The following is a 27,992-nucleotide window of genomic DNA, read 5'->3' on the forward strand; positions in this document are numbered from 1 at the left end:
AGAGGGGTAACCAGATACCATAAGAGGGGTGACGAGTTACTCATATTAAATATGAAAAAAAAACATTAAATTTGAAGGAAAATGTGGAAGAACACTTCATTAAAAAAAGAAGAAGAAGTAGCTATGATTTTAGTAATATAGGTAACCAGTTATCATAAAGAAACCAGAAATATACACATACATCAGAACGTGAAGGTAACTAGTTACCCCATAAATATACACACAAAGAACAGGTTGGTAACTAGTTAGCTCCAGAAATATACACACAAATAACGGGAATGTAACCAGTTACCACAAACCTAAAAATAGAAAGGAAAACAAAAAACAGATTCACCCCCTTTCTTTCTCTCCCATCTTCTTCTCTTCCCTCATCAAGAACCCTAGCTGCCGCCTGCCTCTCATTATCGACCCTCCACTCCGACCACCTTCTTGCATCACCTTGAAAATAGAAAAATATATTCAGATTTGAAAAAAAAATTCAAATATGAAAATGGCTGGCGGTCGGGGCTGAGACTCGCCTGGGTGCAACGAGGCTAGGGTGGAGATTTCATGTTCTTAGTTCTCGGCTTGGAGTACTGGGTTCGGGGTCGGGCTGCAGAGGGGTGGCGATGGATCTTGGGATTGACGACGGAGATGGAGATGAGGAGGGTGGTTCATGTCTAGGTGTGGGTTGTCGTGGGGATGGGCTCGGAGTTACGTCGCGGAGGAGGTGCAAATTCGCATTTGGGTTCAGATGGTAGGGCTCGGGCGGAGCTGGGGTCTCGAACGAAGGGTTGTTGCTGCTGGATGGGGTTGCCGGAGCTGGAGGGGATTGCACTGGCTGAAGCTGGAGGGGATGGTGCAGCTAGGTTTTGGAGAGAGAAAGGGCTTGTGTGGCTGAGGTTTGTGAGAGAGAAGTGGAGTGCTAATTTTACAATAGTACTCCTGTTTGGCTGATGTGTTTTGGTTTTAAATTTAGTTTCCATATTTAGCTAGTTGTAATTGTGTATCTCATAGTTTGTTTTTTTTTTTAATAAATTTTCCCATACAAATTAACAAAAGTATAATCCCCATATTTTTGCACAATGATGGCATAAAAGCCATATTTTTGAAAAATTCCCTTTTATTTATATTTAATTTGTTTATTTCATTCATATTTAATTTTTTAATATCTAGAGTGAATTTTAATTTGATATTTATTTGTTTATTTCATTCATATTTGTTAGATATTTGTTTTTTTTTAATCTAGAGTGAATTAAAGATTTTATTAGAGTATAAATGACTTTTATTTAATTTTTTAAGATTTCAAATAATATTTGAATTATTTTTTTTTATAAGAATTAATAAAAAAATAGATTTTTTTAATTTTAAATTATTTTTTAATAAAAGGGGCTCAATTTCGTAGTATTCAAAGTTCAGGGGGGCAAGCATGTTTTGTTTTTTCTACACAGAATTTACGTGGCAATGCCACATCAGAGTTCAAACAGAAAAATGGAACAAAAGCTAAAAAAATGACTATGTGTTGACCCTGGGATTTGATCAACGACATAGAGTCAAGTAAAACGATAGAAATGAGATGAATTCAAGACAAAAAGATAAATGACACAAAGATTTATAGTGATTCGGCCCCAGAGAAGGTAATGACTTACGTCCACTTAGTGTTCTTATGAATGTATGAAAACTTGCGATCATCAAACTAGGGTTGACTGAGTTTCACAAGCTCAACAAAAGATACAAGGTATTGCGTAAAAACAATAGTTCTCTCTCCCCAAATCCCAAAGATCCTTCAAATGAACCCTTTTAGTCCTATTTATAGGCTCAAGGATCTTCTTATGGGCCGGTGGGCCTTGATTACATTTAATACAAGTATATCTAAAATAATAATGGAAATTACAATTATCACATAAATGCGAGAATACATATCTATAGAAAGTATCTGATATACTGCGACCAGCCTGGTTGCCCATAAAATATGCCTTCTGCCGAGTGAATTCTATTCTGATCGATGGTCGACCAGAACGTACCCACTTAAATAGTCACGCACATCCCACGTGCATACTGATTTTGCCACGTCATCAGAAGAATCTTTTTATGGTAAACACTATGTTTCTGTAAATGGAAAGTTTAGGGTGAATTTTTAACAAGTCGTATATTTTAGGGGGTATGATCTGGTAGTGTCATAAGTTTGGGGGGGCGGGGGTAAAAATGCTAATTATTCTTTAGCTAAATATAACATTTAGGTAGTGTTTGATTTGAGGGAATGCAATGGAATGGAACACCTTTTTATTTCATTCCATTATTTGGTTGGTAAATTCAAATGGGAAAAGGTTTTCCAATGGAATTATTATTAAACATTTTGATGGAATTGTTATTACATTCAAAATTGGGTGGAAAAATAGTTCCATCCCATCCTTTACATTATTATATAATTTTTATAATATATTAAAAAAATGTGATTCTTATATTAATTACATTATGACCTTTTATTTATTATTACATCATTTTTATTATATTTGAAATAAGTTATTCTTTCATATAAATATATATTATAATTTTTTTTATGAAATGTGATGATAAAGTTATATACATACATACATTAAACTTGAAATGGTATTATATCTTTTTTTTCCTACAAATTTGTGTGTATATATAACTTTTGAATTTATATATTTTAAACAAGAAAAATAGTATACATATTATATGCTCAAATTATATACGTGTATATAATATTTTTTTAAAATCTGGTTAAAATATTAAATTATTTAAAATATAACATCAATTACAAATTATTAAAATTGATATATGTATCTTTGTTGACCACTGTTTTGTCCAACGACGAGTAGACACAAAAAACGATAGAAAATAAAATAGAGTTGAATAAAAAATAAACATCATAAGAGTTTTACAATGGTCCATCCCCAAGAGTTGGTAATAGTCTATTCCACTTAGTGTTTTTATATATGCCAACCTACACTTAAGATCATATGAACCTTAGCCAACTGAGTTTCTCAAGTGCAAGTCAGAGAATATTTCAACAGAGTTTCTCCATAGAGTACAGTTTCAATCCAAAGTCTTCCAAAATGAAGCCATGAGCCTTTTATGTATAGGCTCATAGATCATACAAGACGGGCCATTATAACGTCCCTAATTTGCTAATAAGGCTCAATGCCTTGATTACTGTGCCAGGACGACATAATTTGATGTTTATATGTTAATATGATTTAATTGTGATAATATATGTGAATTTTATGATTTTTATTATGATATAACTACTCATGCATGCTCAAGTGCATTAAATGTGCTTATAGGCCCGTTTCTGTTAAAAATGACATTTTCGTAATTTTGACTTGTTGATAATATATCTGTAATGATACATATTTTATGATTGGGACCACATTATTATGTGGATATATTTGAGATATTCAACACGAGATGATCTTTTTGGGCAATGTAGTGGAAAAGTCACGACGGAGATTAATACCCGACTCGGAGTGAGCCTAGGGGTATTATAGTAATTTGATGAACTACAGAGAATTATTGGGGTATGAGAGGTATTTGGAGGAAATAGGTGTATTTGGAAGATTAGTGGATTTAATTGGGAATTTACGGTAAAATTTGAGGTTAATGAGAAATTAGGGCAAAATGACTACTTTGCCCTGGGGCTTAACCTTGGCTGAGGGGTTTTGGCTTTGCACGCTAGTCACTCCCTCACTCTCACTTGGAGTTTCTGTCAATTTGGTTAAGGGCACAAGCTAGAAAGTGACCCAAGCTTGAAGGTTTCTGAGATTGCTTCAGGAATTTGGACTCTCTTGGGGAGATTAAGAGCTAGGGGATTTCAAAATTTCTATAGACAATGTAATTGCTAAAACTTTTCTTGAACTGTTTAGGTGTTCTTAAGGTGTTTGACAATTTATGGATTTTGGGGTTTTATTAGGTTTTGGAGTATTATAATATTGTTTTTAAGGTGATGATGGGTTGTATTACTGATCTGTGGTCGGGTTTAGGCTCGTAAGTTATTGAAATTGTGTTTGGGAGGAGTTTTTGTCGGTTTGAGATTTCTAAAATCGCAGAATTTATGGGTTGCACTGCGACACTGTTATTGGAGCGCCGCGACCCACATGAACTCAGAGGCGCTGGGGGTTCCTCTGAATCGCCTTGGCGCCTGGTAGGTTTCGCCACGACATGTGTCCTGTGCCTTTGTGGTTCGGGGCTCTCTGCCTAGAGGCACGCTGTGGTCTTTCAGGGGCAGGCCGAGGCCTAATTGGGGAAAATGGCCAAAACAGGTATTGGGAACCCAAACCTAAGGGCTCGGGAACGATTCCACTACCTGGTTTAGTGGAATCTAGAGTCCCGAGGGCTAGGAATCGATCTTGAATCTCTTAATTGGTTTAGTTCTTGATGGATATCTATTAATATATTGTTATTAGGGTATCACAAGGCTCAAGAGGAAATGATCGTGCTCGTTGCTGCTTCACCCTATCACTTAGGACTTGAGGTAAGAAAATCAACACTTGCACCGAGTGGAGGGTGTGAGCCCCAATTATAGGGCACGGGAATGACCGTGTCATGAATCTGTTATAGTTAAAGGTCTGCTTTGTATAAATCTATGTTGTTATAACTGTTTGTACTGATCGCTCGGTCGGGAGGCCGTTATCGACAATACATGCGAATGTATGCCATAGTGGCAGGGCCATTGTGAAGATGCGATGTCCATCTACTCGGCATGAGTCATATATTGTTTGGAAAATCTATGTGAACCAGGTTTGGTTATAGAGTACGCAATACATGTTAATGTTCATCTGGACATCTGTACAATTTGTTTGAGTTTTCTTGCTAAGCCTTGTTTCACGGGTGCTTCGTGGTGTAGGTAAGGGAAAATGAAAGTTGAACCAACCATGAGTTGGAGAGCTGTAGGGGTGGCATATACATACTCAGCCTGCTCGGCCGCCATTATCGAGATATTTTGAGGAATACGAGTCATTAGTTGAAATTTGCCGCTTAGGTTGGCTAAGTCTGTAATTTTGATAAACTTGTATTTTATTTAGAAACTTTTGGGATCCCTTGTAACTATTCAACCCTTTTTAAGGAAAAGTTCAACTTATTAACCAAAATTTTTTAATACCTAATTTTCATTTAACCTTAATTACACTTTTAAGTCACAATGACCCGCTTAACGAGTTAAGCACTATTTTTAACACACAGTGTAATGGTCTTGGATTAGTAGGGCATTACAATTTGGTATCAAAGCTTCCAAGGTTTATTAGTTCCTGAAGATTGACTGGGCATGTACACTCGCCACTAAAGATAAGCTCGACTCAAGGTTTGCTAAATAATGATATGATTATGTGCTTAATTGCTTAAATGAAGTATATATGCCTTATCTGCATGCTTGATTAGGGAACATGAGTTATACTGATAGGGACTGGCCCTTGAATACTAGGTGAATATGAGAGTGTATGCTTGTTAATGTTGTTGATGCATGTGAAATGCCAGTTAGCATTATGTTGGTGAGTGTTGCTTATTGGTTTGCTTGTGTACTGTGGGGAAATTGTGGAATCTGCTATCATTGCCTGATGAGCCGAGTTGTTGATTGCAGATATACTTGGAGAGTTATGCCGGCGCTGAAATCCGAGATAGAGATGATAATCAGGGTCAGAATCCTCCATCAGCTCCTGAGAACTAGCAACATATGTTTGCTGAAATGCAAGCCAGATTACAGAGATAGGAGGATGAGATCAGAATTCTGAGACAACAGGTTCCATCAAGGAACGCTGCACCGGTTCTGCCACCTGCGGGGGTACAAGTTTTGAGACAGCCAGAAGTTCTGAGTAGATGGGAGCTTGTTTATGAGTGGTTCAAGAAGCAACACCCTTCTACTTTTGAGGGAGGGCCAGACCCACTGTGAGCTAGCTATGGAGGACTTTGATATGATTCTGGGCATGGGTTGGTTAGCCAAGTATGAGGCAACTATAAATTTTAAAAGGAGGATGGTGACCTTTGAGCCTGAGGGAGAGGACCCATTTGTGTTTGTAGGTGCTGCGAGCAGGCCTCACATTCCTATGATCTCGACACTGAAGGCTAGAGACCTATTGCAAGGAGGTTGCATAGGATTCCTAGCGAGCGTAGTGGATACCACCAGGGATGTGCCAATAGGGCCGACAGACACCAGGTTGGTCTGTGAGTTTTTGGCTGTATTCCTAGAGGACCTACCGGGGTTACCATCGCAGCGAGAGATTGAGTTTGTTTTAGAGTTGGCACCAGTGACAGAACCAGTATCCAGAGCACCACACAGAATGGCTCTGACAGAGTTGAACGAGTTGAAGGTATAGTTACAAGAGTTACTAAATTTGGGATTCATTGGACCCAGCTTCTAACCCTGGGGTGCGCTAGTGTTGTTTGTTAAGAAGAAAGATAGGACATTGAGGATGTGTATTGACTAAAGGGAGTTGAACAAGCTGACTATCAAGAACAAGTACTCGCTATCAAGGATTGATGACATGTTTGACCAGTTGCAGGGTAGGACAATATTCTCAAAGATCAATATTCAATCTGGTTATCACCAGCTGAGGATTAAAGATGAGGATATTCCGAAGATGGAATTTCACACGATATATGGACATTATGAGCTTTTGGTCATGTCGTTTGGACTGACCAATACCCTGAAAACATTCATGAATCTAATGAATAGGGTGTTCAAAGACTACTTGGACAAGTTTGTGATTGTCTTCATCGATGACATCCTGGTCTACTCTTAGACAGTCACAAAACACGAGCAGCATGGAGCACATGTTGTATGCCAAGTTCAAGAAATGTGAGTTCTGGTTACCTCATGTGACCTTCCTTGGTCACATTGTTAGCAAGGATGGAATTAAGGTTGATTCGACCAAGATTAAGGTAGTGAGAGATTGGCCAAGGCCTAGAAGTGCCCCAGAGATCAGAAGTTTCCTTGGATTGGCGGGATACTACCGACGCTTTGTAGAAGGGATCTCAAGGATTGCTACACCACTGACAGAGTTGACACGCAAGAATAAGAAGTTTGTATGGTCAGACAAATGTGAGAATAGCTTCCAAGAGTTGAAGCGACGATTGATTACAACTCCAGTACTGAGTCTTCCATCAGATCAGGAAAAGTTTGTGGTTTACTGATTTGCTTCAAGGCAGGGGTTAGGTTGTGTTCTTATGTAGGCAGGGAAGGTGATCGCTTATGCATCACGACAGTTGAAATAATATGAACAACGATACCCTACGCATGAACTGGAGGTAGTAGCAGTAGTCTTTGCATTGAAGGTATGGCAACACTATCTTTATAGGGAAATGTGTGAGATATACACTGACCACAAACGCTTAATGTATTTCTTTAGCCAAAAGGATCTAAACATGAGACAGAGGCGTTGGCTGGAGTTGGTGAAGGATTATGACTGTGAGATTCTTTACCACCCAAGGAAAGCCAACGTGGTGGCAGATGCCTTGAGCCGGAGATGTCTGGGAAAATTATTCAGTTTGAAGCAAATATTGAAGGAGTTGGTAGAGGATATGACTAGAGTAGGGATAGAGTTGGTGGTGGGTTAGTTAGCCAACATTACCTTACAATCTACTCTTTTGGAGAGGATAAATGAGGGCTAGCTGAATGATCCTCAATTGATGAGGCATAGAGGGGACGTCCTAGCAGGAGTGGCTAAGGACTATACTGTTTCAGAAATGAGATTGTTGAGGTATAAGGAGCGAATTTGTGTTCCGTTGGACTCTGCTATCAGACGAGAAATTCTGGATGAGTCTCATACTACACTGTATCCATTGCATCCAGACACCACGAAGATGTACCAGGACCTGAAAACCCTATGGGGGTGTTTGTTTTGAGTAGTTAAGTTGCTTTGGAAAGTGTAGAGGGACTTAGGATGGAGGTAATATTAAACTCTTGTGTACAAAAGGGTTTACTTTACCCTTAAAATACATGTGGGGCCCAAACAAATTATTAACTTTACCCCCTTAAAATTTGAACCAAACATGGGAAGGGATGTAGATTCCCATTCCCACCTTTACTTTACCCCATACCAAACACCCACGATATTGGTGGCCTGAGATGAAGAATGATGTGACTGAGTATGTGGCTAAGTGCCTGACATGTCAGAAAGTCAAGGCTGAACACTAGAGACCAGCAAGGTTACTACAAAGCCTTTGGCTATCCCTGAATGGAAATGGGAGGACGTCACTATGGACTTTGTGGTTGGATTGCCCAGGACAGTGGGTCAGCATGATTCAATGTGGATGATTGTGGAACAGTATACTAAATCAGCCTTTTTTTTGTCAGTAAGGACAAACTTTACAGTGGATCAGTATGATGATTTTTATCTGAAAGAGATAGTATGCCTCCATGGGGCTCCTAGGTCTATCGTGTCATATCAAGACCCCATCTTTACTTCCAAGTTTTGGGAAAGTCTTCAGAAAACTATGGGGACCCAGTTGAAATTTAGTACAACTTACCATCCTCAGACAGATGGTTAGTCTAAGAAGACGATTAAAAAACTTGAAGACATGTTGTGGGCATGTGTTTTGGAATTTGAAGGGTCCCAAAGTAAATATTTTCCTCTGCTAGAGTTTTCCTACAACAACTATCAGACGGCCATTGGGGTGGCTCCATATGAGATGTTGTATGGTAGGAGGTGCAGATCACCCATTCATTGGGATGAAATGGGTGAGAGAAAATACTTAGGTTCTGAAGCAGTCTAGAGGACTAATGAGGACATTGAAAAGATTAGAGCTCAAATGCTCACGTCACAGAGTAGACAGAAAAGTTATTCAGATCCGAAGTGCAAAGACGTGGAGTTCCAAGTGGGAGACTATGTCTTCCTTAGAGTTTCACCGCTGAAATGGGTAAAAGTGTTTGGGAAGAAGGGCAAGCTGAGCCCTAGATTTGTAGGACCTTTCGAGATCATGGAGATGATTGGTCAGGTAGCCTACAGGTTGGCTTTACCTTCGGCATTGTTAGGAGCTCACAATGTGTTTCATATATCGATGCTCTGGAAGTATGTATCAGATGCAACTCATGTATTGAGTTATGAGGATTTGGAGCTACAAACAACCTTGTCCTATGAAGAGCATCCAATATAGATCTTAGATAGAAAGGATACAATATTGAGGAACAAGACTATAACCTTGGTTAAAGTGTTATGGAGGAACATCAAGGCTAGGAGGTGACCTGGGAATTAGAATTAGACACGAGGGATCAATATCCTGAGTTGTTCATGTAAATTTTGAGGACAAAATTTTTATAAGGAGGGGATAGTTGTAACGTCCCAAATTTGCTAATAAGGCCCAATGCCTCGATTACTATGCTAAGAAGGCATAATTTGATGCTTATGTGTTAATATGATTTAATTATGATTATATGTGTGAATTTTATGAGTTATATTATGATATGACTGCTCATGCATGCTTAAGTGTATTACATGTGCTTATAGGCCTGTTTATGTTAAAAAGTGCATTTTCGTAATTTTGACCCGCTGAGGGTATATCTGTAATTATACATGTTTTATGAGTGGGACCACATTATTATGTGGATATATTTGAGATATTCGGCACGAGGCGATCCTTTTGGGCAATGTAGAGGAAAAGTCACAACGGGGATTAATACCTGGCTTGGAGTGAGCCTAGGGGTATTTTAATAATTTGGTGAATTACTGAGAATTATTGGGGTATGGGAGGTATTTGGAGAAAATAGGTGTATTTGGAAGATTAGTTGATTTAATTGAGAATTTATGGTTAATGAGAAATTAGGGCAAAATGAATACTTTGCCCTTGGGCTTAACCTTTGTAATATATTGTGATATGGGTATTATGGTCTTTTGACCACATAACTTGAGGGGATATAACCTTGACTGAGGGGTTTTGGCTTTGCACGTTACTCTCTCCCTCACTCTCACTTGGAGTAGTGACCCAAGCTTGAAGGTTTCTTAGATTGCTTGAGGAATTTGGACTCTCTTGGGGAGATTAAGAGCTAGCAAGGCTCAGCAAGAGTTGGGGGATTACGAAATTTCCATAGACAACGTAATTGCTGAAACTTTTCTTGAAGTTTTTAGGTGTTCTTAAGGTGTTTCACAATTTCTGGCTTTTGGGGTTTTATTAGGTTTTGGAGTACTGTAATGTTGTTTTTAAGGTGATGATGGGTTATATTATTGATATGTGGTTGGTTTAGGCTCGTAAGTGATTGAAGTTTTGTTTGGGATGAGTTTTGGTCTGTTTTGGATTTCTAGAATCGCATAATTTCTGGGTTCATGGAGTTGCATCGCGGCGCTGTTCTTGGAGCGTCGTGGCCCGCATGAACTTAGAGGCGCTGGGGGTTCCTCTGAACTGCCTTGGTGCCTGGTAGGCTGCGCAGTGGCGCGTGTCATGTGCCTTTGTGGTTCAAGGCTCTCTGCCTAGAGGCGCGCCATGACCCGGCCAAAATAGGTTTTGGGTTGTGGGAACCCAAACCTAAGGGCTCGGGAACGAATCCACTACCCGGTTTAGTGGAATCGGGAGTTGCGGGGGCTAGGACTCGATCTTGAAGCTCTTAATTGGTTTAGTTCTTGATGGATATCCATTAATATTTTGTGACTAGGTGTACCGCAAGGTTCAAGAGGAAATGATCGTGCTCATTGCTACTTCACCCTATTGGTCAGTACTTGAGGTAAGAAAACTAAAACTTACATCGAGTGTAGGACGTGCGCCTAATTATAGGGCACGAGAATGAGCGTGTCATGAATCCGTTATAGTTAAATGTCTGCTTTGTATGAATCTATGTTGTTATAATTATTTGTACTGATCACTCTATCGGGAGGCCGTTATCGACATTACATGCGTAATGTATGTCGTAGTGGTGGGGCATAACGCATATGCGATAGCTGCCATAGTGGCAGAGCCATTGTGAAGATACGATATCCATATACTCGACATGAGTTGTATATTGTTTGAAAAATCTATTTGAATCAGTTGTGGTTATAGAGTACGCAATACACGTTAATATTTATCTGGATATCTGTATGATTTGTTTGAGTTTTCTTGCTGAGTCTTGTCTCATGGGTGCTTTGTGGTGCAGGTAAGGGCAAGGAAAAGCTGGACCAGCCATGATTTGGAGAGTTATGGGGGCGGCGTGTACATACTGAGCCAGCCCGACCACCACAGTCGAGATATTTTGTGGAGTAGGAGTCATTAGTTGAAATTTGCTGCTTAGGTCGGTTAAGTCTGTAATTTATATAAACTTGTATTTTATTTAGAAACGTTTGGGATCCCTTGTAACTATTCAACCATTTTTAAGGAAAAGTTCAACCTAAACCGTTGTTTAACTTTAATTACACTTTTAAGTCCAAATGACTCGCTTAACGAGTTAAGCACTATTTTCAACACACGGTGTAACAGTCTTGAATTAGTAGGGCGTTACAGCCATGGGCTTGATTAAGTCATCACCCGTTTCAATTATATTTAATTAATAACATAATACAAAATATTAATCAAATTGAAAATACAACTAAATAGGTTATTCTTTCAGGATATTTGAGAAGTGTTCCTGCGACAATTATGAACATTCCTTGGTCGAGGATGTTCCTGACTAGACACCTTAGCACTTATTGGTCGACATGTTTCCGACCGGAGACATCCATTTTTACAACCTTTTGAACTTACTGGTCGAAAACTTTCCGATTAGTAGTAAACAAATAAGTTTATGCTGAGTAGCTTATTTTCTAGTCCCTCATATTCATTTTGGTTGGCACATATTCGATCATCAAAGTGCCACCTAGTATAAATGTATTGCCACGTGTCACTTCAAAATGTCACTTCATCACATTAATTTTTCAGGGATAAAAATCTTACTAAGATTTAAAATAAAATTAGATTTTATGACTTTTTTAATAAAATAAAAACTTTCATTATTCAATAAAGTACAATTTTTAAGTGTTAACAATATTTTATTGTTACTTTTTCTATAAAATATTTTTGCATATAAGGATAATTTATAAAAAAAACTATGATTTAGAATAAAAATGATAATTTGGTATATAATAAAAACTAATATTAAAAAAAAAATTATTTGATTAAAAATTATTTATGAAAATAAAGTAAATGTATTTTGGTTAAAATAATATATATTTTATTCCATTCCACATTATACCAAACAAAATAATCCTTATTCTATTACTGATTCTAATGTCTCAACCAAACAAAAGAATTAAAATTACATTCCTTTCCATTCCTATTACCATTACCATTTCATTTTTGTTTTGAAACCGAATGCCACCTTAATGTTAATTTTTTAATTATCATGGAAATACATGGAGATGGGAATTGGGTGGATAAAATTATTCCAAATTTTTTAATTGGAGTAAGCCTATGTTTGGTAAGGGAGAAAAGAGAGAGGAAAGAAAAATTTGGTGAGAAGTGAAAAGAAAGAAAAAAATGTATGTTTGGTAGAAGAGAAAATAGAGTTTAAAGGGAAAAATGAGTGGAAAAAAGAGGTAGGTCCCACACAAAAAATTTAAATCCAATTTTGGGGAGAAAAGTGGGAAATATGAAGTTGAATTACTAATATAAACTCATTTAATTTTAAAATAACAATAAAAAGAGTATAAATATAATTGTAAAATAATTAACTTTCTTTTCTTCCTCCTACCAAACAACTATGTTGAAAATAAACTTTCTTTTCCATCTTAAAATTTTTCTTTCCCTCTTCTTTTTTTTCCTTCCATCCTAGTTTCTTTCATTCCTACCATAATGTAAATTATCCCAAACTAAGGGATTATTACTGTAACGCCCTGGATAGTCAACACTGTTACACTGTGTGTTTATAAATGTGCAAGACTCGCTAGTAAGTCACTTAATTCAAAATGTGTTACTCAAACTATAGTTGAACTAGGGTTAAAAGATTTTGGTCTCAAAAGCTGCATTTCTTATAAATAAACATTTTATTTTTACATGGGACCCCAAAAGTAATGAGTTAAAGACTGTTTAAAAAGATTCAAGATTTAAATACAGTGATCAACCATTCTAAGGCAAAACAAACAGTTAAGCATTTCTCGTCCTGTTCCACTCCTCGGCCGTGGCGGCCGAACAGCTGACTATGTACATTCAGCCCCGCAGCTCTCCATCTTAGGGTGGGTCCAACTTGCCTTTGCCTTTACATGCACCATGTAGCACCCGTCAGCCAAGGCCCAGCAAGAAAACACAATCACAGAGCATAATCATTCAACAGACATTCAGATAACTCATACCGCATAAGCATGTAATCAACAGTCTAAGCATTCATGTTATTAAGTATTCATCATACCAAGTATATCATTCCAGATCATCAATCAATTCACATATGATAACTAGGCTTCACGCCCTTAGGCCGCACCCTCTATATATCCCATTGACTCCAGCCTGCTTAAACCAAGCTCAGTGAATGTTAAGCTGTCCTCAGCTACCAGTGGCCGAGCCGCGCCCTATGCGCAAGTATTATTTTCGGCACCCTTAGGCCGTTTATCACATGTCCCATGGAATAATACCATCTATGACATCATACAGATATAGGGAGCTCTTAGTCCCATCACAAACACATAACCGGGTGCAGTTTTCTTACTTTTATATTCACTAGCTTTGTTCAATTTGATCCTCAAGCACAATCCCGTCTGAGCCCTAGTGTACACGTAGTCACAACCATAGATCAGAATCATCACCAAACCTCAAATCCAAAACCTAGCCTCGGGACCAATCCCGAGCCCTCGGGAAGCCCTAATTCCACCAAATGGGGTGGTGGAATCAAACCCCGAACCCCCAGGCCAAAACCCTTGAAAATAACTCAAAAACCCCTATATGGAAACAGGGTAGCACTACAGCGCTCTAAGGGGAGCACTACAAATAGAGCCTAAAACGCCCCAGACAACATAGCCTAGCGCTACAGCGCCCAGTGACTAGCGCTGTAGCGCTAGTCACAGCACAGCCTTGCACAACATTTTCTCCTTCGAATTTTCCCGAGCCAAACCTACTCAAAACTCAACCAAACCTCAACCAAACTTCAAAGCAAGCCTCCCAACATCCTCAACTCACCCCATAAGTCTGAACCACACAAAATTCAATCACGTGCACCCCAAATCAAGAAAATCACCATAGCTGGACCTAAAGCTCAGAAACTCAAGAAAAACAACAACTGAAACCACAGAACTTGAACTAGAATTCCTTACCTTTGATGGATGAGCCTAACCTAGGTTATTCTCCACACTAGCTTAGCCTTCACCTCCTCAAAGCTTCAGCCTCAATCCCCTAGAATTCCCCATCAAAACCCAACTCAAAATCCACAACAATACCCGGAACTAGAGACTGAAAAGCTACTTTGAACCTTACCTCAAATGATGAGTATCCCCTGTCAATTCCTCAAACCAGACCAAAGACCTTAGCCTCAAGCTCCTGCCTAGACTCTTCTTGAGTTTTAGCTCCAAGAAACCTCAATAAATGGAGAAGAGACCTCCAACCGAATGGGAGAGAGAGAAAGACTTCCAATTCCCCTTTCTTTTCCTTTTCTTCCTTTTCCTTCAGACTTCCAGCTCTTTCTACACAATCCACTAAGTATAAAACTTAATAATACTTATCCCTTATAAACCAAATGACCAATTTTCCCTCCCTTTATTCCTAAGCCTTTAATCAACCTAGGGGCATTTTGGTCATTACACCCAATTCCCGCTAATTCCTCGAGTGTCTCTAATATTTACCGCTTACTTCCCGACACCTAACTAATCACCAATTATATTCCTCATTATCAAAATAGACTCCAATATATTCTCTAAATTCCCAGAAATACCCCTAGGCTCGCCCCGAGCTGGCTATAAATCCTCGCCATGACTTTTTCGCTAAACCGCTCACTAGGATGCCTCGAATCACAAATTACAAATATATCCACATAATAATGTGGTCTCGACAATTTATCAAATATATATACAATTATGCCCTCAACGGGCCAAAATTATGATTATGCCCTTCTAACCTAGTCAGGGCCTACATGCATACTAATACACATAGTCATGCATCACAGATATTCAAATAATCATATAACATGCTCTTAAATTATTAAATCACATATAATCCAGTTATGCCCTCCCAACACACTAATCATGGCCCTTAAGCCTTATTAGCAAATTTGGGTTGTTACAACTATCCCCCCTAATGAGAATTTCGTCCTCGACATTTACCTGAATAACTCGGGATATTGATCCCGCATCGCTGTCTCAAGCTCCCAGGTCGATACTTCGACCTTACTATTCCTCCACAATACCTTAACAAGAGGAATCATCTTATTCCGTAGTACTTTATCTTTCCGATCCAAGATCTGAACTGGTTGATCCTCATAAGCCAAATTTGTCTGTAACTCCAAGTCTTCATATCTCAACACATGGGTCGCATCTGAAACGTACTTCCGGAGCATAGAATCATGGAATACGTCATGGAATCCTGACAACGATGGTGGCAAGGCCAACCTGTAAGCCACCTGACTGATCCTTTCCAGGATCTCAAAAGGTCCATGAAGGCTGCTGGGGCATTGGTCAAACCAAACAACATGACTAGAAACTCATAGTGCCCGTACCTCGTTCGGAAGGCCGTCTTCGGTATGTCCTCGTCCTTGATCCTCAGCTGGTGATAACCAGATCAAAGATCAATCTTTGAGAACACCGTCTTACCCTGCAGCTGATCGAACAAGTCATCAATCCTTGGTAGGGGGTACTTATTCTTGATATTCAACTTGTTCAACTCCCTGTAGTCTATACACAATCTCAAAGTCCCATCCTTCTTCTCCACAAACAAAATTGGAGCACCCCATGGCGAGTAACTAGGCCTGATGAACCCCAAATCCAGAAGCTCCTACAACTGTATCTTTAATTCTTTCAGTTCTGCCAGTGCCATCCTATACGGTGCCCTCGACACTGGCTCTACCCCTGGCGCCAACTCAATAACAAACTGAATCTCTCTATGCGGCGGCAACCCCGACAAGTCCTCAGGGAACACATCCAAGAACTCGCAAACCGATCTGGTCTCTTCCGGTCCTGTTGGCGAAACCCTGGTGGTACCCACCACACTAGCCAGAAAACCTATACACCCCTCCTTGTAACAGATCTCTGGCTCTCAACACCGATATCCTGGGTACGCAGGGTCCATGCACCACTCCCACAAAAACAAAGGGACCCTCGCCCTCTGGCTCAAAAGTCACCATCTTCTTCCTACAGTCAATAGTAGCTCCATACCTAACCAACCAATCCATACCTAATCAAAGTCCTCCATACTCAACTCAATCAAGTCTACTGACAACTTTCTACCGTCAACTATCACTGGCAGTGCTCTAATCCACCTCCTAGATACTACTAGTATAACGACCCAAAATTACTAATAAGGCTTAAGGGCCTTGATTAGTGTGTCAGGAGGGCATAATTGGAGGTTGTGTTAATTAATGGTGTGAGAATGAATGTTTATGAGTTTTGGATAGGCATGCGGGCCCTACTAAGGGCATAATTGTAATTTTGGCCCATTAGGGCATAAACGTGATTATTTGTGATAAATTGTTGAGACCACATTATTATGTGGATATATATATGTGTGTGTGTGTGTTTGCAGCTTTCGACATGAGGCGATCCTAGGGAGCAGGTAGCGGAAAAGTCACAACGGGACCCGATACTTGACTCGGGGCGAATCAAGGGGTAGTTGGGATATTAGTTGGTTAATTGGGTTATCGGGTTATGGAAACAAATAATTGGAGATGTATTTGAGGTTAGGAAGCCCAGGTGGGCATACCGGGGAATTTTACCATTTTGCCCTCGGGGACGTTTTTGGCACCCCGAGCTTTGAGATTAACTTAAGTGAAGTAAATAAGGTAAAACAAAACAAAGGAAGGCAGCAGAAACATCAAGAACCGACCCTCCCCTCTCCTTTTTCTTCTCTCTCAAGGAGACTTCTGAAAATTATGAGGATTAGATTGAAATACAAGGATTTGAATGGAAGATTTGGAGGATTAATTCAGTGGAGGATAAGGAATCTAACTAGGAACTAAGGTAAGCATTGAATTTCAGTTCTTGACCTATTGATTATGTGGTTTGAGGCTGAGTTCTAAGAGTTCTTAGGTTCTTAATTTCAAGGTTGAATTAAGACTGAAGGCTTGGGTGCTAGCTCAGTAATTGCTTGGAGGATTGGATCTTCAGTGAAGGTAAGCTTGAATTTATGATCTAATGTTTGCATTCTAGTGTTTCCTTGACTGGCTTTGGAGTTCTTGGGTGTGTGGGTTTCAGAAATTGAAATGGTGTTTTGATGGGTTTCTAGATTAGGTTTCTGTTGGCTTAAGCTTCTGAAATCATGTAGGAATGTTTGTGATAGTTGGAGTGTGTTATTGGGATGATTATGAGAGGTTTTGAGTGAGTTTTGAGAGTTGAAAATGGTGGTTTTTCTGGGTTCGAAGGGGTCGGGCCGCGACATAGTTCTTGGTGAGCCGCGACCCTTTGAAGCTGAGGGGTGCTGGAGAAGGAGGGCGGGCTGTGGCCTAGGGCATGTAGAGCTGCGGCCCGTGTCTATTTCTGGGTGAGGTTGTCCTCTATTTGGGGCCATGCCGCAGCATGGGCGGGCTTGGGCCGTGGCCCTTAAGGAAATTTGTGTCCTTGGCATTTTGAACATGAAAATTTAACCTAGGGTGCTCGGGATTGACTCCACTACCGTGTTTGGTGGAATTCGATGTTTCAGAGATTAGAACCTTATTCGGAAGCCTTTTACAACTGTTGATGGAATCCTTTATTATGGTTGTGACTAGGTGTACGCTTAGGCTAGGGGCAGGATCGTGCTCGGGGGTCATCTTTCTTAATTAAAGCACTTGGAATTAAAGGTAAGAAAACTGCACCCGGTTGTGGATTTGTATTGGGACTAAGGGTTCCCTGTTTTGTATGCTCTTTAAGAGGATGGCATTATGCCATGTGAATTGTAAATGGATGGTATCACGCCATGTAAATAGTAAACGTGCGGCCTAAGAGCGCGGAAGTTTACACTTGCGCACAGGGCGCGACTCGGCCACTGGTAGCCGAGGACAGCTTATTATGCACTGAGCTCGGTTTAAGTGGGCCGGAGTCAGTGGGTTAAACAGAGGGTGCGACTTAAGTTGTCGGCCCTAATTATTATGTGATTTGATTGCAATTAATATGATTATTATGATATGCTAGTTAATTGAATGGCAGATTGTTAGCTTGTTGAATGTTATCATTGAACGGGTGAATGTTGTGTATTGTTGAGTACCTGGTTATATCTTGTGAAATAATTGGATATTATTAGTGATTGTGTTTAAATGTTATGTTTTCTTGCTGGGCCTTGGCTCACGGGTGCTACGTGGTGCAGGTAAGGGCAAGGGTAAGGCGAGTTGACCATGGGTTGGAGAGCTCTGGGGGCGAGGTGTACATTGTCAGCTGCTCGGCCGCCACGGTCGAGGGTTTGTGCGGGAACGAGAACCTGAAACGTGTATTTTGCCATTAGAGTGGCGTGACTATTTATAAAGTTTAGAAATTCTGTAATTACGTTATTTGTACCATGTTTTGGGATCCCATGTACCAAACACTTATTTTAATGAAAACGATTTCGTTTATAACCAAAATCTTTTAAACCTAACCTATTTGTGTCATTAGATTCACGTTTTATCTAAACGGCTTGATTTGCAAGTCTTTCACTATTTCAAATACACAGTGTATTGGTCTTGGTTATCCAGGGCGTTACAACCAGTTCCCCTGTAGGCAAAATAGTCCCAAACCCTGAAGTACAATACTCACTAGGTCTACACAATCTATCAATCACCTTACTAGAGACAAACGAATGTGTAGCACCAGAGTCAATCAATACAGTAAAAGGAGAGCCAGCGCTAGAAAGCTGACCTGTCACTACCGAGGGGCTAGCCTCGGCCTCTGCTTGCGTCAGGGTCAACATTCGAGCTGGAGTCAAGCTGTCCACCTTCCCCGCATCTCCTTTCTTCACTGTCGGGCAATCTTTCTTGAGGTGTCCCACCACCCCACACACATAACAGGCCTTAGCCCGATACTCGCCCGGATGGCGTCTTCTGCACCTCGTGCATTCAGGATAAGTCCTCCATGCATCACCGCCTCCCTGATGGCCACGCTGAGTACCCCGATCTCTCCTATCAGAATCAGGAATGGTTGAATCATCATGGGTCTTCCTCTTCAAATCACTGGGGCCTCTGCCCCTACCAGAACTAGAATATGGAGGCACCGCCCTGCGGCCCTCCCGTCTCGCTGCACTCTCTCTCCATATCTTATTTTCTGCTTCCTCAGCGGTAAGAGCCTTCTCTACATCCTGGGCATAAGTTGTCCCTCCAGGAACTGTTGTCTCGGGCTTTCATAGCATTAAGCCCTCTAATAAATCTGTCCTGCCTAGCTGCATCGGTAGGCACAAGGTCGGGTGCGAACTTCGCAAGTCTATCAAACTTTAGAGCATATTATGTAACTGTCATGCTGCCTTGAACTAGCCCCACGAACTCATTTACCTTCGCTGCCCTGATGGCAACATTATAATACTTCTGACTGAATAGGTCATTGAATCCTTCCCAAGTCAAAGCAGTAACATCTCTGGTCTGTGATGCCACCTCCCACCAGATTTGGGCATCCTCTCTCAGCATATATGTGGCACATGCCACTCTGTCATACCCCTCTACTCTCATAAAGTCCAGAATGGTAGTAATCATGGTCATCCACTGCTCAACTTTCAGTGGATCAGGTCCTCCCTCAAAGATCGGGGGCTGCTGTTTCCTGAACCGCTCATACAACGGCTCCCATCTATTCCCAACCTCCACTGGCTGTACAACAGGTACCACTGTGGGTGGCACAATAGAGGCAACACTCTCTGATGGAGCCTGCTACAGCAGAATCCAGATTTGTTCATCTTGGCTCTGTAGCCGAGCTTGCATGTCTGCCATAAGCTGCTGCCAGTTCTCAGGGACTGGCAGAGGGGTCTGGCCCTGGTCATCATCTCTAGTCTTAGACCTATTGCCGGCTAGTCGCGTAGATTTTATTGGACGCATAATTATCCAAGTCACTCTGCAATCAATGACTCGGTAGTCAGACTATGATGATGGGGTAATAATCCTTTCATGATCCACCATTAGAACCCCCAAACATTCACAAGCAATCAAGATATAGCAATTTATCCAAATATTCATCCATATATTCATTCACATGCATAACAGTGCTGATAAGTAATCCTCAATATCATCATGCAATAGTCAAGGGTCAGGCCCTATTAGTATCTCATGCTCCCTATTAATCAAGCAGATATCAACAGTCATATTTCATTCAGATCATTTAAGCATATAGTCATGTATACACAATTTACCAAACCCTAAGTCGAGCTTGTCTTTCGCGGCGAATGTACATGTCCAGCCAGTCTTCAGGAACCCATAAACCTAGGACGCTCTGATACCAAGTTGTAACACCCTAGATAGCCAAGACCGTTACACTGTGTGTTTATAAAGGTGCAAGACTCGCTAGTCAAGTCACTCAATTCAAAATGTGTTACTGAAACTATAGTTGAACTAGGGTTAAAAGATTTTGTTCTCAAAAGCTGCATTTCTTATAAAAAAACATTTTCTTTTTACATGGGATCCCAAAAGTAATAAGTTAAAGACTATTTACAAAAGATTCAAGATTTAAATACAGTGATCAGCCATTCTAAGGCAAAACAGACAGTTAAGCATTTCTCGTCCTGTTCCACTCCTCGGCCGTGGCGGCCGAACAACTGACTATGTACATTCAGCCCCGCAGCTCTCCATCTTAGGGTGGGTCCAACTTGCCTTTGCCTTTACATGCACCACGTAGCACCTGTCAGCTAAGGCCCAGCAAGAAAACACAATCACAGAGCATAATCATTCAACAGACAATCACTATCTTTGTTCAATTTGATCCTCAAGCACGATCCCGTCCGAGCCCTAGTGTACACCTAGTCATAACCATAGATCAGAATCATCAGCAAACCTCAAATCCAAAACCTAGCCTCGGGACCAATCCTGAGCCCTCGGGAAGCCCTAATTCCACCAAATGGGGTGGTGGAATCAAACCCCGAACCCCCAGGCCAAAACCCTTGAAAATAACTCAAAAACCCCTATATGGAAACAGGGTAGCACTACAGCGCTCTAAGGGGAGCACTACAAATAGAGCCTAAAACGTCCCAGACAACATAGCCTAGCGCTACAGTGCCCAGTGACTAGCGCTGTAGCGCTAGTCACAGCACAACCTTGCACAACATTTTCTCCTTCGAATTTTCCCGAGCCAAACCTACTCAAAACTCAACCAAACCTCAACCAAACTTCAAAGCAAGCCTCCCAACATCCTCAACTCACCCCATAAGTCCGAACCACACAAAATTCAATCACGTGCACCCCAAATCAAGAAAATCACCATAGCTGGACCTAAAGCTCAGAAACTCAAGAAAAACAACAACTGAAACCACATAACTTGAAATAGAATTCCTTACCTTTGATGGATGAGCCTAACCTAGGTTATTCTCCACACTAGCTTAGCCTTCACCTCCTCAAAGCTTCAGCCTCAATCCCCTAGAATTCCCCATCAAAACCCAACTCAAAATCCACAACAATACCCAGAACTAGAGACTGAAAAGCTACTTTGAACCTTACCTCAAATGATGAGTATCCCCTGTCAATTCCTCAAACCAGACCAAAGCCTCAAGCTCCTGCCTAGACTCTTCTTGAGTTTTAGCTCCAAGAAACCTCAAGAAATGGAGAAGAGACCTCCAACCAAATGGGAGAGAGAGAAAGACTTCCAATTCCCCTTTCTTTTCCTTTTCTTCCTTTTCCTTCAGACTTCCAGCTCTTTCTACACAATCCACTAAGTATAAAACTTAATAATACTTATCCCTTATAAACCAAATGACCAATTTTCCCTCCCTTTATTCCTAAGCCTTTAATCAACCTAGGGGCATTTTGGTCATTACACCCAATTCCCGCTAATTACTCGAGTGTCTCTAATATTTACCGCTTACTTCCCGACACCTAACTAATCACCAATTATATTCCTCATTATCAAAATAGACTCCAATATATTCTCTAAATTCCCAGAAATACCCCTAGGCTCGCCCCGAACCTGGTATAAATCCTCGCCATGACTTTTTCGCTAAACTGCTCACTAGGATCGTCTCGAATCACAAATTACAAATATATCCACATAATAATGTGGTCTCAACAATTTATCAAATATATATACAATTATGCCCTCAACGGGCCAAAATTATGATTATGCCCTTCTAACCTAGTCAGGGCCGACATGCATACTAATACACATAGTCATGCATCACAGATATTCAAATAATCATATAACATGCTCTTAAATTATTAAATCACATATAATCCAGTTATTTCCTCCCGACACACTAATCAAGGCCCTTAAGCCTTATTAACAAATTTGGGTCGTTACAATTACTAACCACTCCAATCTGACTATACAAACAAGGCCAAATAGTACTATGAACTTGAATTTTGAAAAAAAAATCAATATGGCTAAATTTCTCTTAAATTTGTTAAATAATTAGATTTTATATTTTAAAAGTATTTTGTTTTAAAAAAATTATTTTTTAAATTAAAAAAAATAAAAATTATGTCTTCGTCAAACTCTTTCGTCTCCTCTCTATTGTCTTTAATTGGTGGGCTATACGTTTTAGAGACACCAACTTTCCTAGAGTTGGGGCTACATTTTCAGCCAATGTACCTTCACACACCTTTTGATCTCCTTGAAGTTGTGTCGAAGACTTGGGGTGAGATTCTGCAGGAGTTGAAGAATTTGGCGACGTTGTTGGGTTTGTGGACTTAGGGTTCTAGTAATAATTTAGATGCTCTTGCTCTCGCCATCTGGCAGGGACGACAATGACGAGGTGGGGTGACAATGATTTAAGTGGCAAGTTTGGTGAGGATAGTTGGTGCTAACTTGATGGATAGTTTAGCTCTAGAATTGACTTCTAGCATAGGGCGAGGGGCACCTGAGATGAAAGGCATTGTCAGTGTTTGTTATGTGAGTTCTTAAGTCTGCATTCTATCTTGATATTGTTTTGTGTTCCTTATTATGTTATTGGTGCAGAAGAGAAAGTGAAACAAAAATTATATTGAGAATGAAAAACCGTGTTTATAATAGAGGAGAACTTACAATATATAAACTTGAATAATGGCCTAAGGCTAAAGATCAAAACTAACCTAACAAAAAGACTAAGTCAACTAACTGACTAAACAAACAAATATTACAAAAGAAAATAAAGATACAAAAATAAACTAAGAATCGTAATAAACCTAATACCCCCCCCCCCCCCCCCCCCCCCTTTCAAGATGGACTGTACGTGTACAATCATCTTGCTAATGTGTGAGGATAAAGTGGTGGAAGGAAAAGGTTTGGTGAAAGCATCTGGTAATTGGAGGTTGTTGCTGACTGGTATAAGTCGTATGGCTGAGCTTTTGATCTTGTCCCTAATAAAATGACAATCAAGTTCTATATGTTTAGTCCTCTCATGGAAAGTAGGATTATTGGCTATGTGGATAGCCGAATTGTTATCACAGTAAATAAATGCTGGAGTTGAGGAAGAAACATGTAGATCTTGTAGTAGATATTACAGCCAAGTAACTTCACTTGCTGTAGCAGCAAGTGCTCTGTATTCTACTTCAGCAGAGCTTTTAGAAATGGTTGGTTCTTTGTGTGCTAGGACACTAAGTGGTCTCCTAGGAAGATGTAGAATCCTATTGTAGATCATCTGGTGATAGAACATGATGCCCAATCTGAGTCCGAAAAGGCACGTAGATGTAGTGAAGAAGTCAAAGAATAAAGGTGTCCTTGTCCTGGACACCCTTTTAAGTAACAAAGTAGGTGGTGAACGACTTGTAAATGAGTATTGCTAAGGGAAGACATGAACTGACTTAGGCAATGAACCGAGTAGCTGATGTCTGGTCAAGATAGAGTCAAATAAAGGAGACGACCAATTAATCTTCTATATTTAGAAGGATCAGCAAGGGGTTGTCCTTGGTCATTGTTGAGTTTGAGTTAAGGATCCATTGGAGTCTTTGTAGGTTTACTGCCTAGATAGCCCGCGTCTTTTAATAGTTGAAGTGTGTACTACCATTGAGATAGAAAGAGACCAGTCTTGGACCTTGCAATTTCAAATCTGAGGAAATACTTTAATGTCCCAAGAGCCTTGAGTTTGAATTGACTATGAAGAGACTCCTGGAGTTGGTGTAGTTGAGTGAGACTAGGTCCGGTGATGATAATATCATCAACATAGACTAGTAAAGTGATGAATGATTGATCTGCTCCTTTGGTGAACAAAGTATAGTCTGCCTTTGATTGAGTGAAACCATCCGCAATGAGAGCATCAGATAGCATCTTGTACCATTGTCGTGATGATTGTCAGAGGCCATAAATGGACTTATGAAGTTTGCATACAAGAGAGGTATCTTGGAAATATTAGATAAAGTTAGTCCTTTAGGCACAGACATATATACTTCTTTATTTAAATCACCATTGAGGAAGGCGTTATTGATATCTAATTGAAGTGTGTGCCATTGTTTGATTGTTGAAATGGCCAATAGAAGCATTAGGGTGACCATTTTGGCAACGGGAGAGAATGTGTCAAAAAAATCCAAACCCTCCTGTTGAGCATAACCTTGAGCCACCAATCTTGCTTTATATCGTTCAATAGTACCATTATTGTGATATTTGATCTTATATATCCAATGACAGCCAATATGGGTTTTGTGAGGTGGTAATGAAACTATAGACCATGTGTTGTTATCTTGGAGTGCTTGAAGTTCATAATTCATAGCTTGAACCCATGAACTGTGTTGACTAGCTTGTTTATAAGATGTAGGCTCATGATTTGTAGAAACTGCACATATAGGAGCCTTGTGAGAGGTGGATAAGTTAGCGTAAGAAATATAGTTTTGAATAGGATAAGGGGTTGTAGAATTGTCCTGAATTATTGAGTGACATTCAAAGTCACGTAAATAAGAAGGCTGGTTAGGAATTCTGGTGGATCTGCGAAGTGGTTTTTGTGTGGGAGCTGATATGGAAGGAAGAGGAGAATAATTATCTCTGTAGCCATGTAGAGTCTCAGTAGCTGAAGGGATTATATCATCACTATCAAAAATATGCAATGAAGAGTTAGAAGTAGAAATAGTAGGTGCAGTAGGCAAATAGTCAGCTACTGGTGTTTGAGATATTAGTGGAGAATGCAAAACTAACTGTTTGAAAGGATCATATTCGAAATTGGAAGCATTTAATTTTTTAAAAGGAAAAATATGCTCATTAAAGATCACATTTCTAGAGACAAAAAATTGCTTAGAATTAAGGTCATATAAACGACACCCTTTAATATCTTGAGGATAACCCATGAACACACAAGTACGAGCTCTTGATTCAAACTTTGTTCTGTGAGCTATCAAAGTAGATGCAAATGCCAAACATCCAAAATTTCGAAAATTCTCATACTCAAGTAATTTATCATACAATAGTTCATATGGTGTCTTGTGTTTTAGGTTAGGTGTAGGAATTCTATTAATAATATAAGCAGCAGTGAGGATATAATCTGTCCAAATTTTTTTTGGAAGATTGGCTTGAAAATAGAGGGCACGTGCTACATTTAATAAATGTTGATGCTTTCTCTTTACAATAACATTTTGCTTCGATGTTTCTACACAAGTAAATTGATGTAGAATTCCTTTTTGAGAGAAAAGATCTTTAAAAATCAATTTTGGTGCATTATCAGATCTAAAACACATGAAAATACAATTAAATTGTGTCTGAATAAGATTTAAAAATTGAGGAATAATAGTCAAAACATCAGATTTTTGTTTTAAGAGATAAATCCAAGTGAACCTAGAACAATCATCAACCAAAGTGAGAAAATATCTAAAATTAGAATGAGATGGAATATGATAAAGGCCCCAAATATCACAGTGAACAAGATAAAAAATATGACCAGCAAAGTGATTATTATTTGAAAAAGGAAATTTATATTGTTTTGCCATAGGACAGATATAACATGGAGAAGTCTTGTGTAAGTGAGAAGTGTTGCAATGTAAATTTGGTTTGAGAAAATTCAAATACTTAGTGGATAAATGTCCTAATCGTGAGTGCCAAGTTTTTGCTGAAACAACAAGAACATGAGAGTGACAAGATGCATTGTCCAATAGGTACAATCCATTCTTGGAGCTACCGCTGCCAATCATCTTCTTGTTGGCATTGTCCTAGATATAAAAATAGTTAGAATGGAAATTAATTGAGATTCCAAGTGTTGTTAAAGAGCTAACCGAGAGGATATTGTATTTAAAAGAAGGAACAAATAGAACATCTCTAAGTATTAAAGATTGTGTGACAACAATTGAACCACTGTGATGTACCAGTAAAGTGTCATGATTTGGCAATATAAGTTTAGTTGCTGGGATAGGACAAAGGAATTGAAATAATTTGATATTGGAGCATATATGTTTTGTTGCTCCAGAGTCTAATATCCATGACTCAACTAGACTAGGAGTGGAGTTAGTAGTTAAGATAATACCTGTTTTAGCTTTGGAAGAACTAGGATCCGAAGTAGGCATACCAGATTGTTGATTAGCCAAAAGATTGAGCAGCTGTTGATATTGAGTGTTTGTCAACTGAGGAAGAAGAGTGTTGCTGTCATTTGCTTGTGTTGGAGTATCAACATTGGTCTGGAAATGATTTGCAGCAGCTTCTTTGGGCTGTTTTGGTTTGTTGTATCCGGGTGGATAACCATGGAGTTTATAGCATTTCTCAATTTTATGGCCAAGGACATTACAATGAGAACAAAATGGCCTATTTTTGCGAGGAGGATAAGTCTTGGATGAGGTAGAATCCGATCTTTGAGAAGAGGATTTGTCTCTGCGAAGGGCAAAGGACATTGGTGGTGTAGGATCAGCAGCAGTGGAGAGACCTCTATGATTTTCTTCTTGAGTCACAAGATGAAAAACTCTACTGATTTCAGGTAAGGGGTCCATGAGCAATATGTTTCCACGAACTTGTGAGTAAGTATCATTGAGCCCCATGAGAAAGGACATGATATATTCCATGTGATAGTGTTCTTGGAGATTTTTAACCCCTCCACATGTACAGTTGTTGTAGGTACATGATGGTCTGTAATTTGAAAGGTTTTCCCAAATTGTCTTGAGCCGTATATAGTATATGCTGTTTGTTTGAACATCTTGCTTGAGATTCATCAATTCTTTCCTCAGATTGAAGATATGGGATCCATTTCTTTGATGAAATCTGACCCTAAGGTCATTCCAAATCTCTACAGCTGACTCAACATACAAAATACTTGCAGAGATTTCTTTAGAAACAGAGTTAAGGATCCAAGAAATAACAATATTATTGTTACGGATCCAATCATTGTACAAAATTGAGTCTGAAGGAGAGGGTTTAGAAATCGAACCATCAAGGAATCCCAGTTTGTTCTTTATAGAGATTGAAAGTGTCAAAGCCCTGCTCCAAGAGGCATAGTTGTCTTGGCCAGTTAAAGGCTGAGAGACTAAAACGTTACCTGGGTTATCAGCATGATGAAAGAAATAGGGGTCAGACGGGTCTTCAATCTGGGTTCTTGAATGTAAAGACTAAGAATTGTTATTGTTCTTAGATTTCAAATTGTTAGAGATGACTGGAACTTGAGAGTCAGCTGATGAAGATGAATCCCTATCACTGTCTTGAGATGTTGTTTGAGATCTTGAACCAGTAGACATGGCACTCGGGCAGAGGAAATTGCAGAAGCAAACGAAACGGAATGTGCCGCTTTGCCGGAGAGGAAGACACGGCTGAACGGGAGGTTGGTCTATGGATCGATGGAAAGCTTAACTTTCCTACTCTGATACCATAATGCGGAAGAGAAAGTGAAACAGAAATTATATTGAGAATGAAAAACTGTGTTTACAATAGAGGAGAACTTACAATATATAAACCTGAATAATGGCCTAAGGCTAAAGACCAAAA

The 27,992-nt window shown here is 39.7% G+C and overlaps 1 protein-coding gene across 3 annotated transcripts; it reads right to left on the minus strand.

Annotated features, from left to right (window-relative positions):
* Positions 1-38: 38 nt before the first annotated feature.
* LOC133823223 (uncharacterized) lies at positions 39-27,980 on the minus strand. 3 transcript variants are annotated; one of them, XM_062255873.1, is made up of 2 exons: positions 26,551-27,980; positions 39-438 (listed from the first exon to the last, which is right to left on the minus strand). In XM_062255873.1, exons 1-2 carry the CDS (start codon positions 27,224-27,226, stop codon positions 242-244), a joined length of 873 nt encoding a protein of 290 aa, XP_062111857.1. In that variant the 5' UTR covers positions 27,227-27,980; the 3' UTR covers positions 39-241. The 3 variants fall into 3 exon arrangements, with proteins under 3 accessions (XP_062111857.1, XP_062111859.1, XP_062111858.1); XM_062255875.1 differs by lacking the exon at positions 39-438 and adding an exon at positions 18,663-20,803 and having other exon boundaries at positions 26,551-27,967; XM_062255874.1 differs by lacking the exon at positions 39-438 and adding an exon at positions 25,968-26,239 and having other exon boundaries at positions 26,551-27,960.
* Between the last annotated feature and the right edge of the window lie 12 nt (positions 27,981-27,992).

This window comes from Humulus lupulus, chromosome 3 (genome assembly GCF_963169125.1).
Source record: "Humulus lupulus chromosome 3, drHumLupu1.1, whole genome shotgun sequence".
Classification (NCBI taxonomy): Eukaryota; Viridiplantae; Streptophyta; class Magnoliopsida; order Rosales; family Cannabaceae; genus Humulus; species Humulus lupulus.

Bases quoted from the DNA above. Each gene is read 5' to 3' on its own strand.
- LOC133823223 (XM_062255873.1), bottom strand. From the start codon at position 27,226: ATGAATCTCAAGCAAGATGTTCAAACAAACAGCATATACTATATACGG. The intron at 439-26,550 runs GTATTATCTTAA...TCTATTTTCAAG, and splicing joins TTCTTCCAAAGCTAAAACAG to GTGATGCAAGAAGGTGGTCG.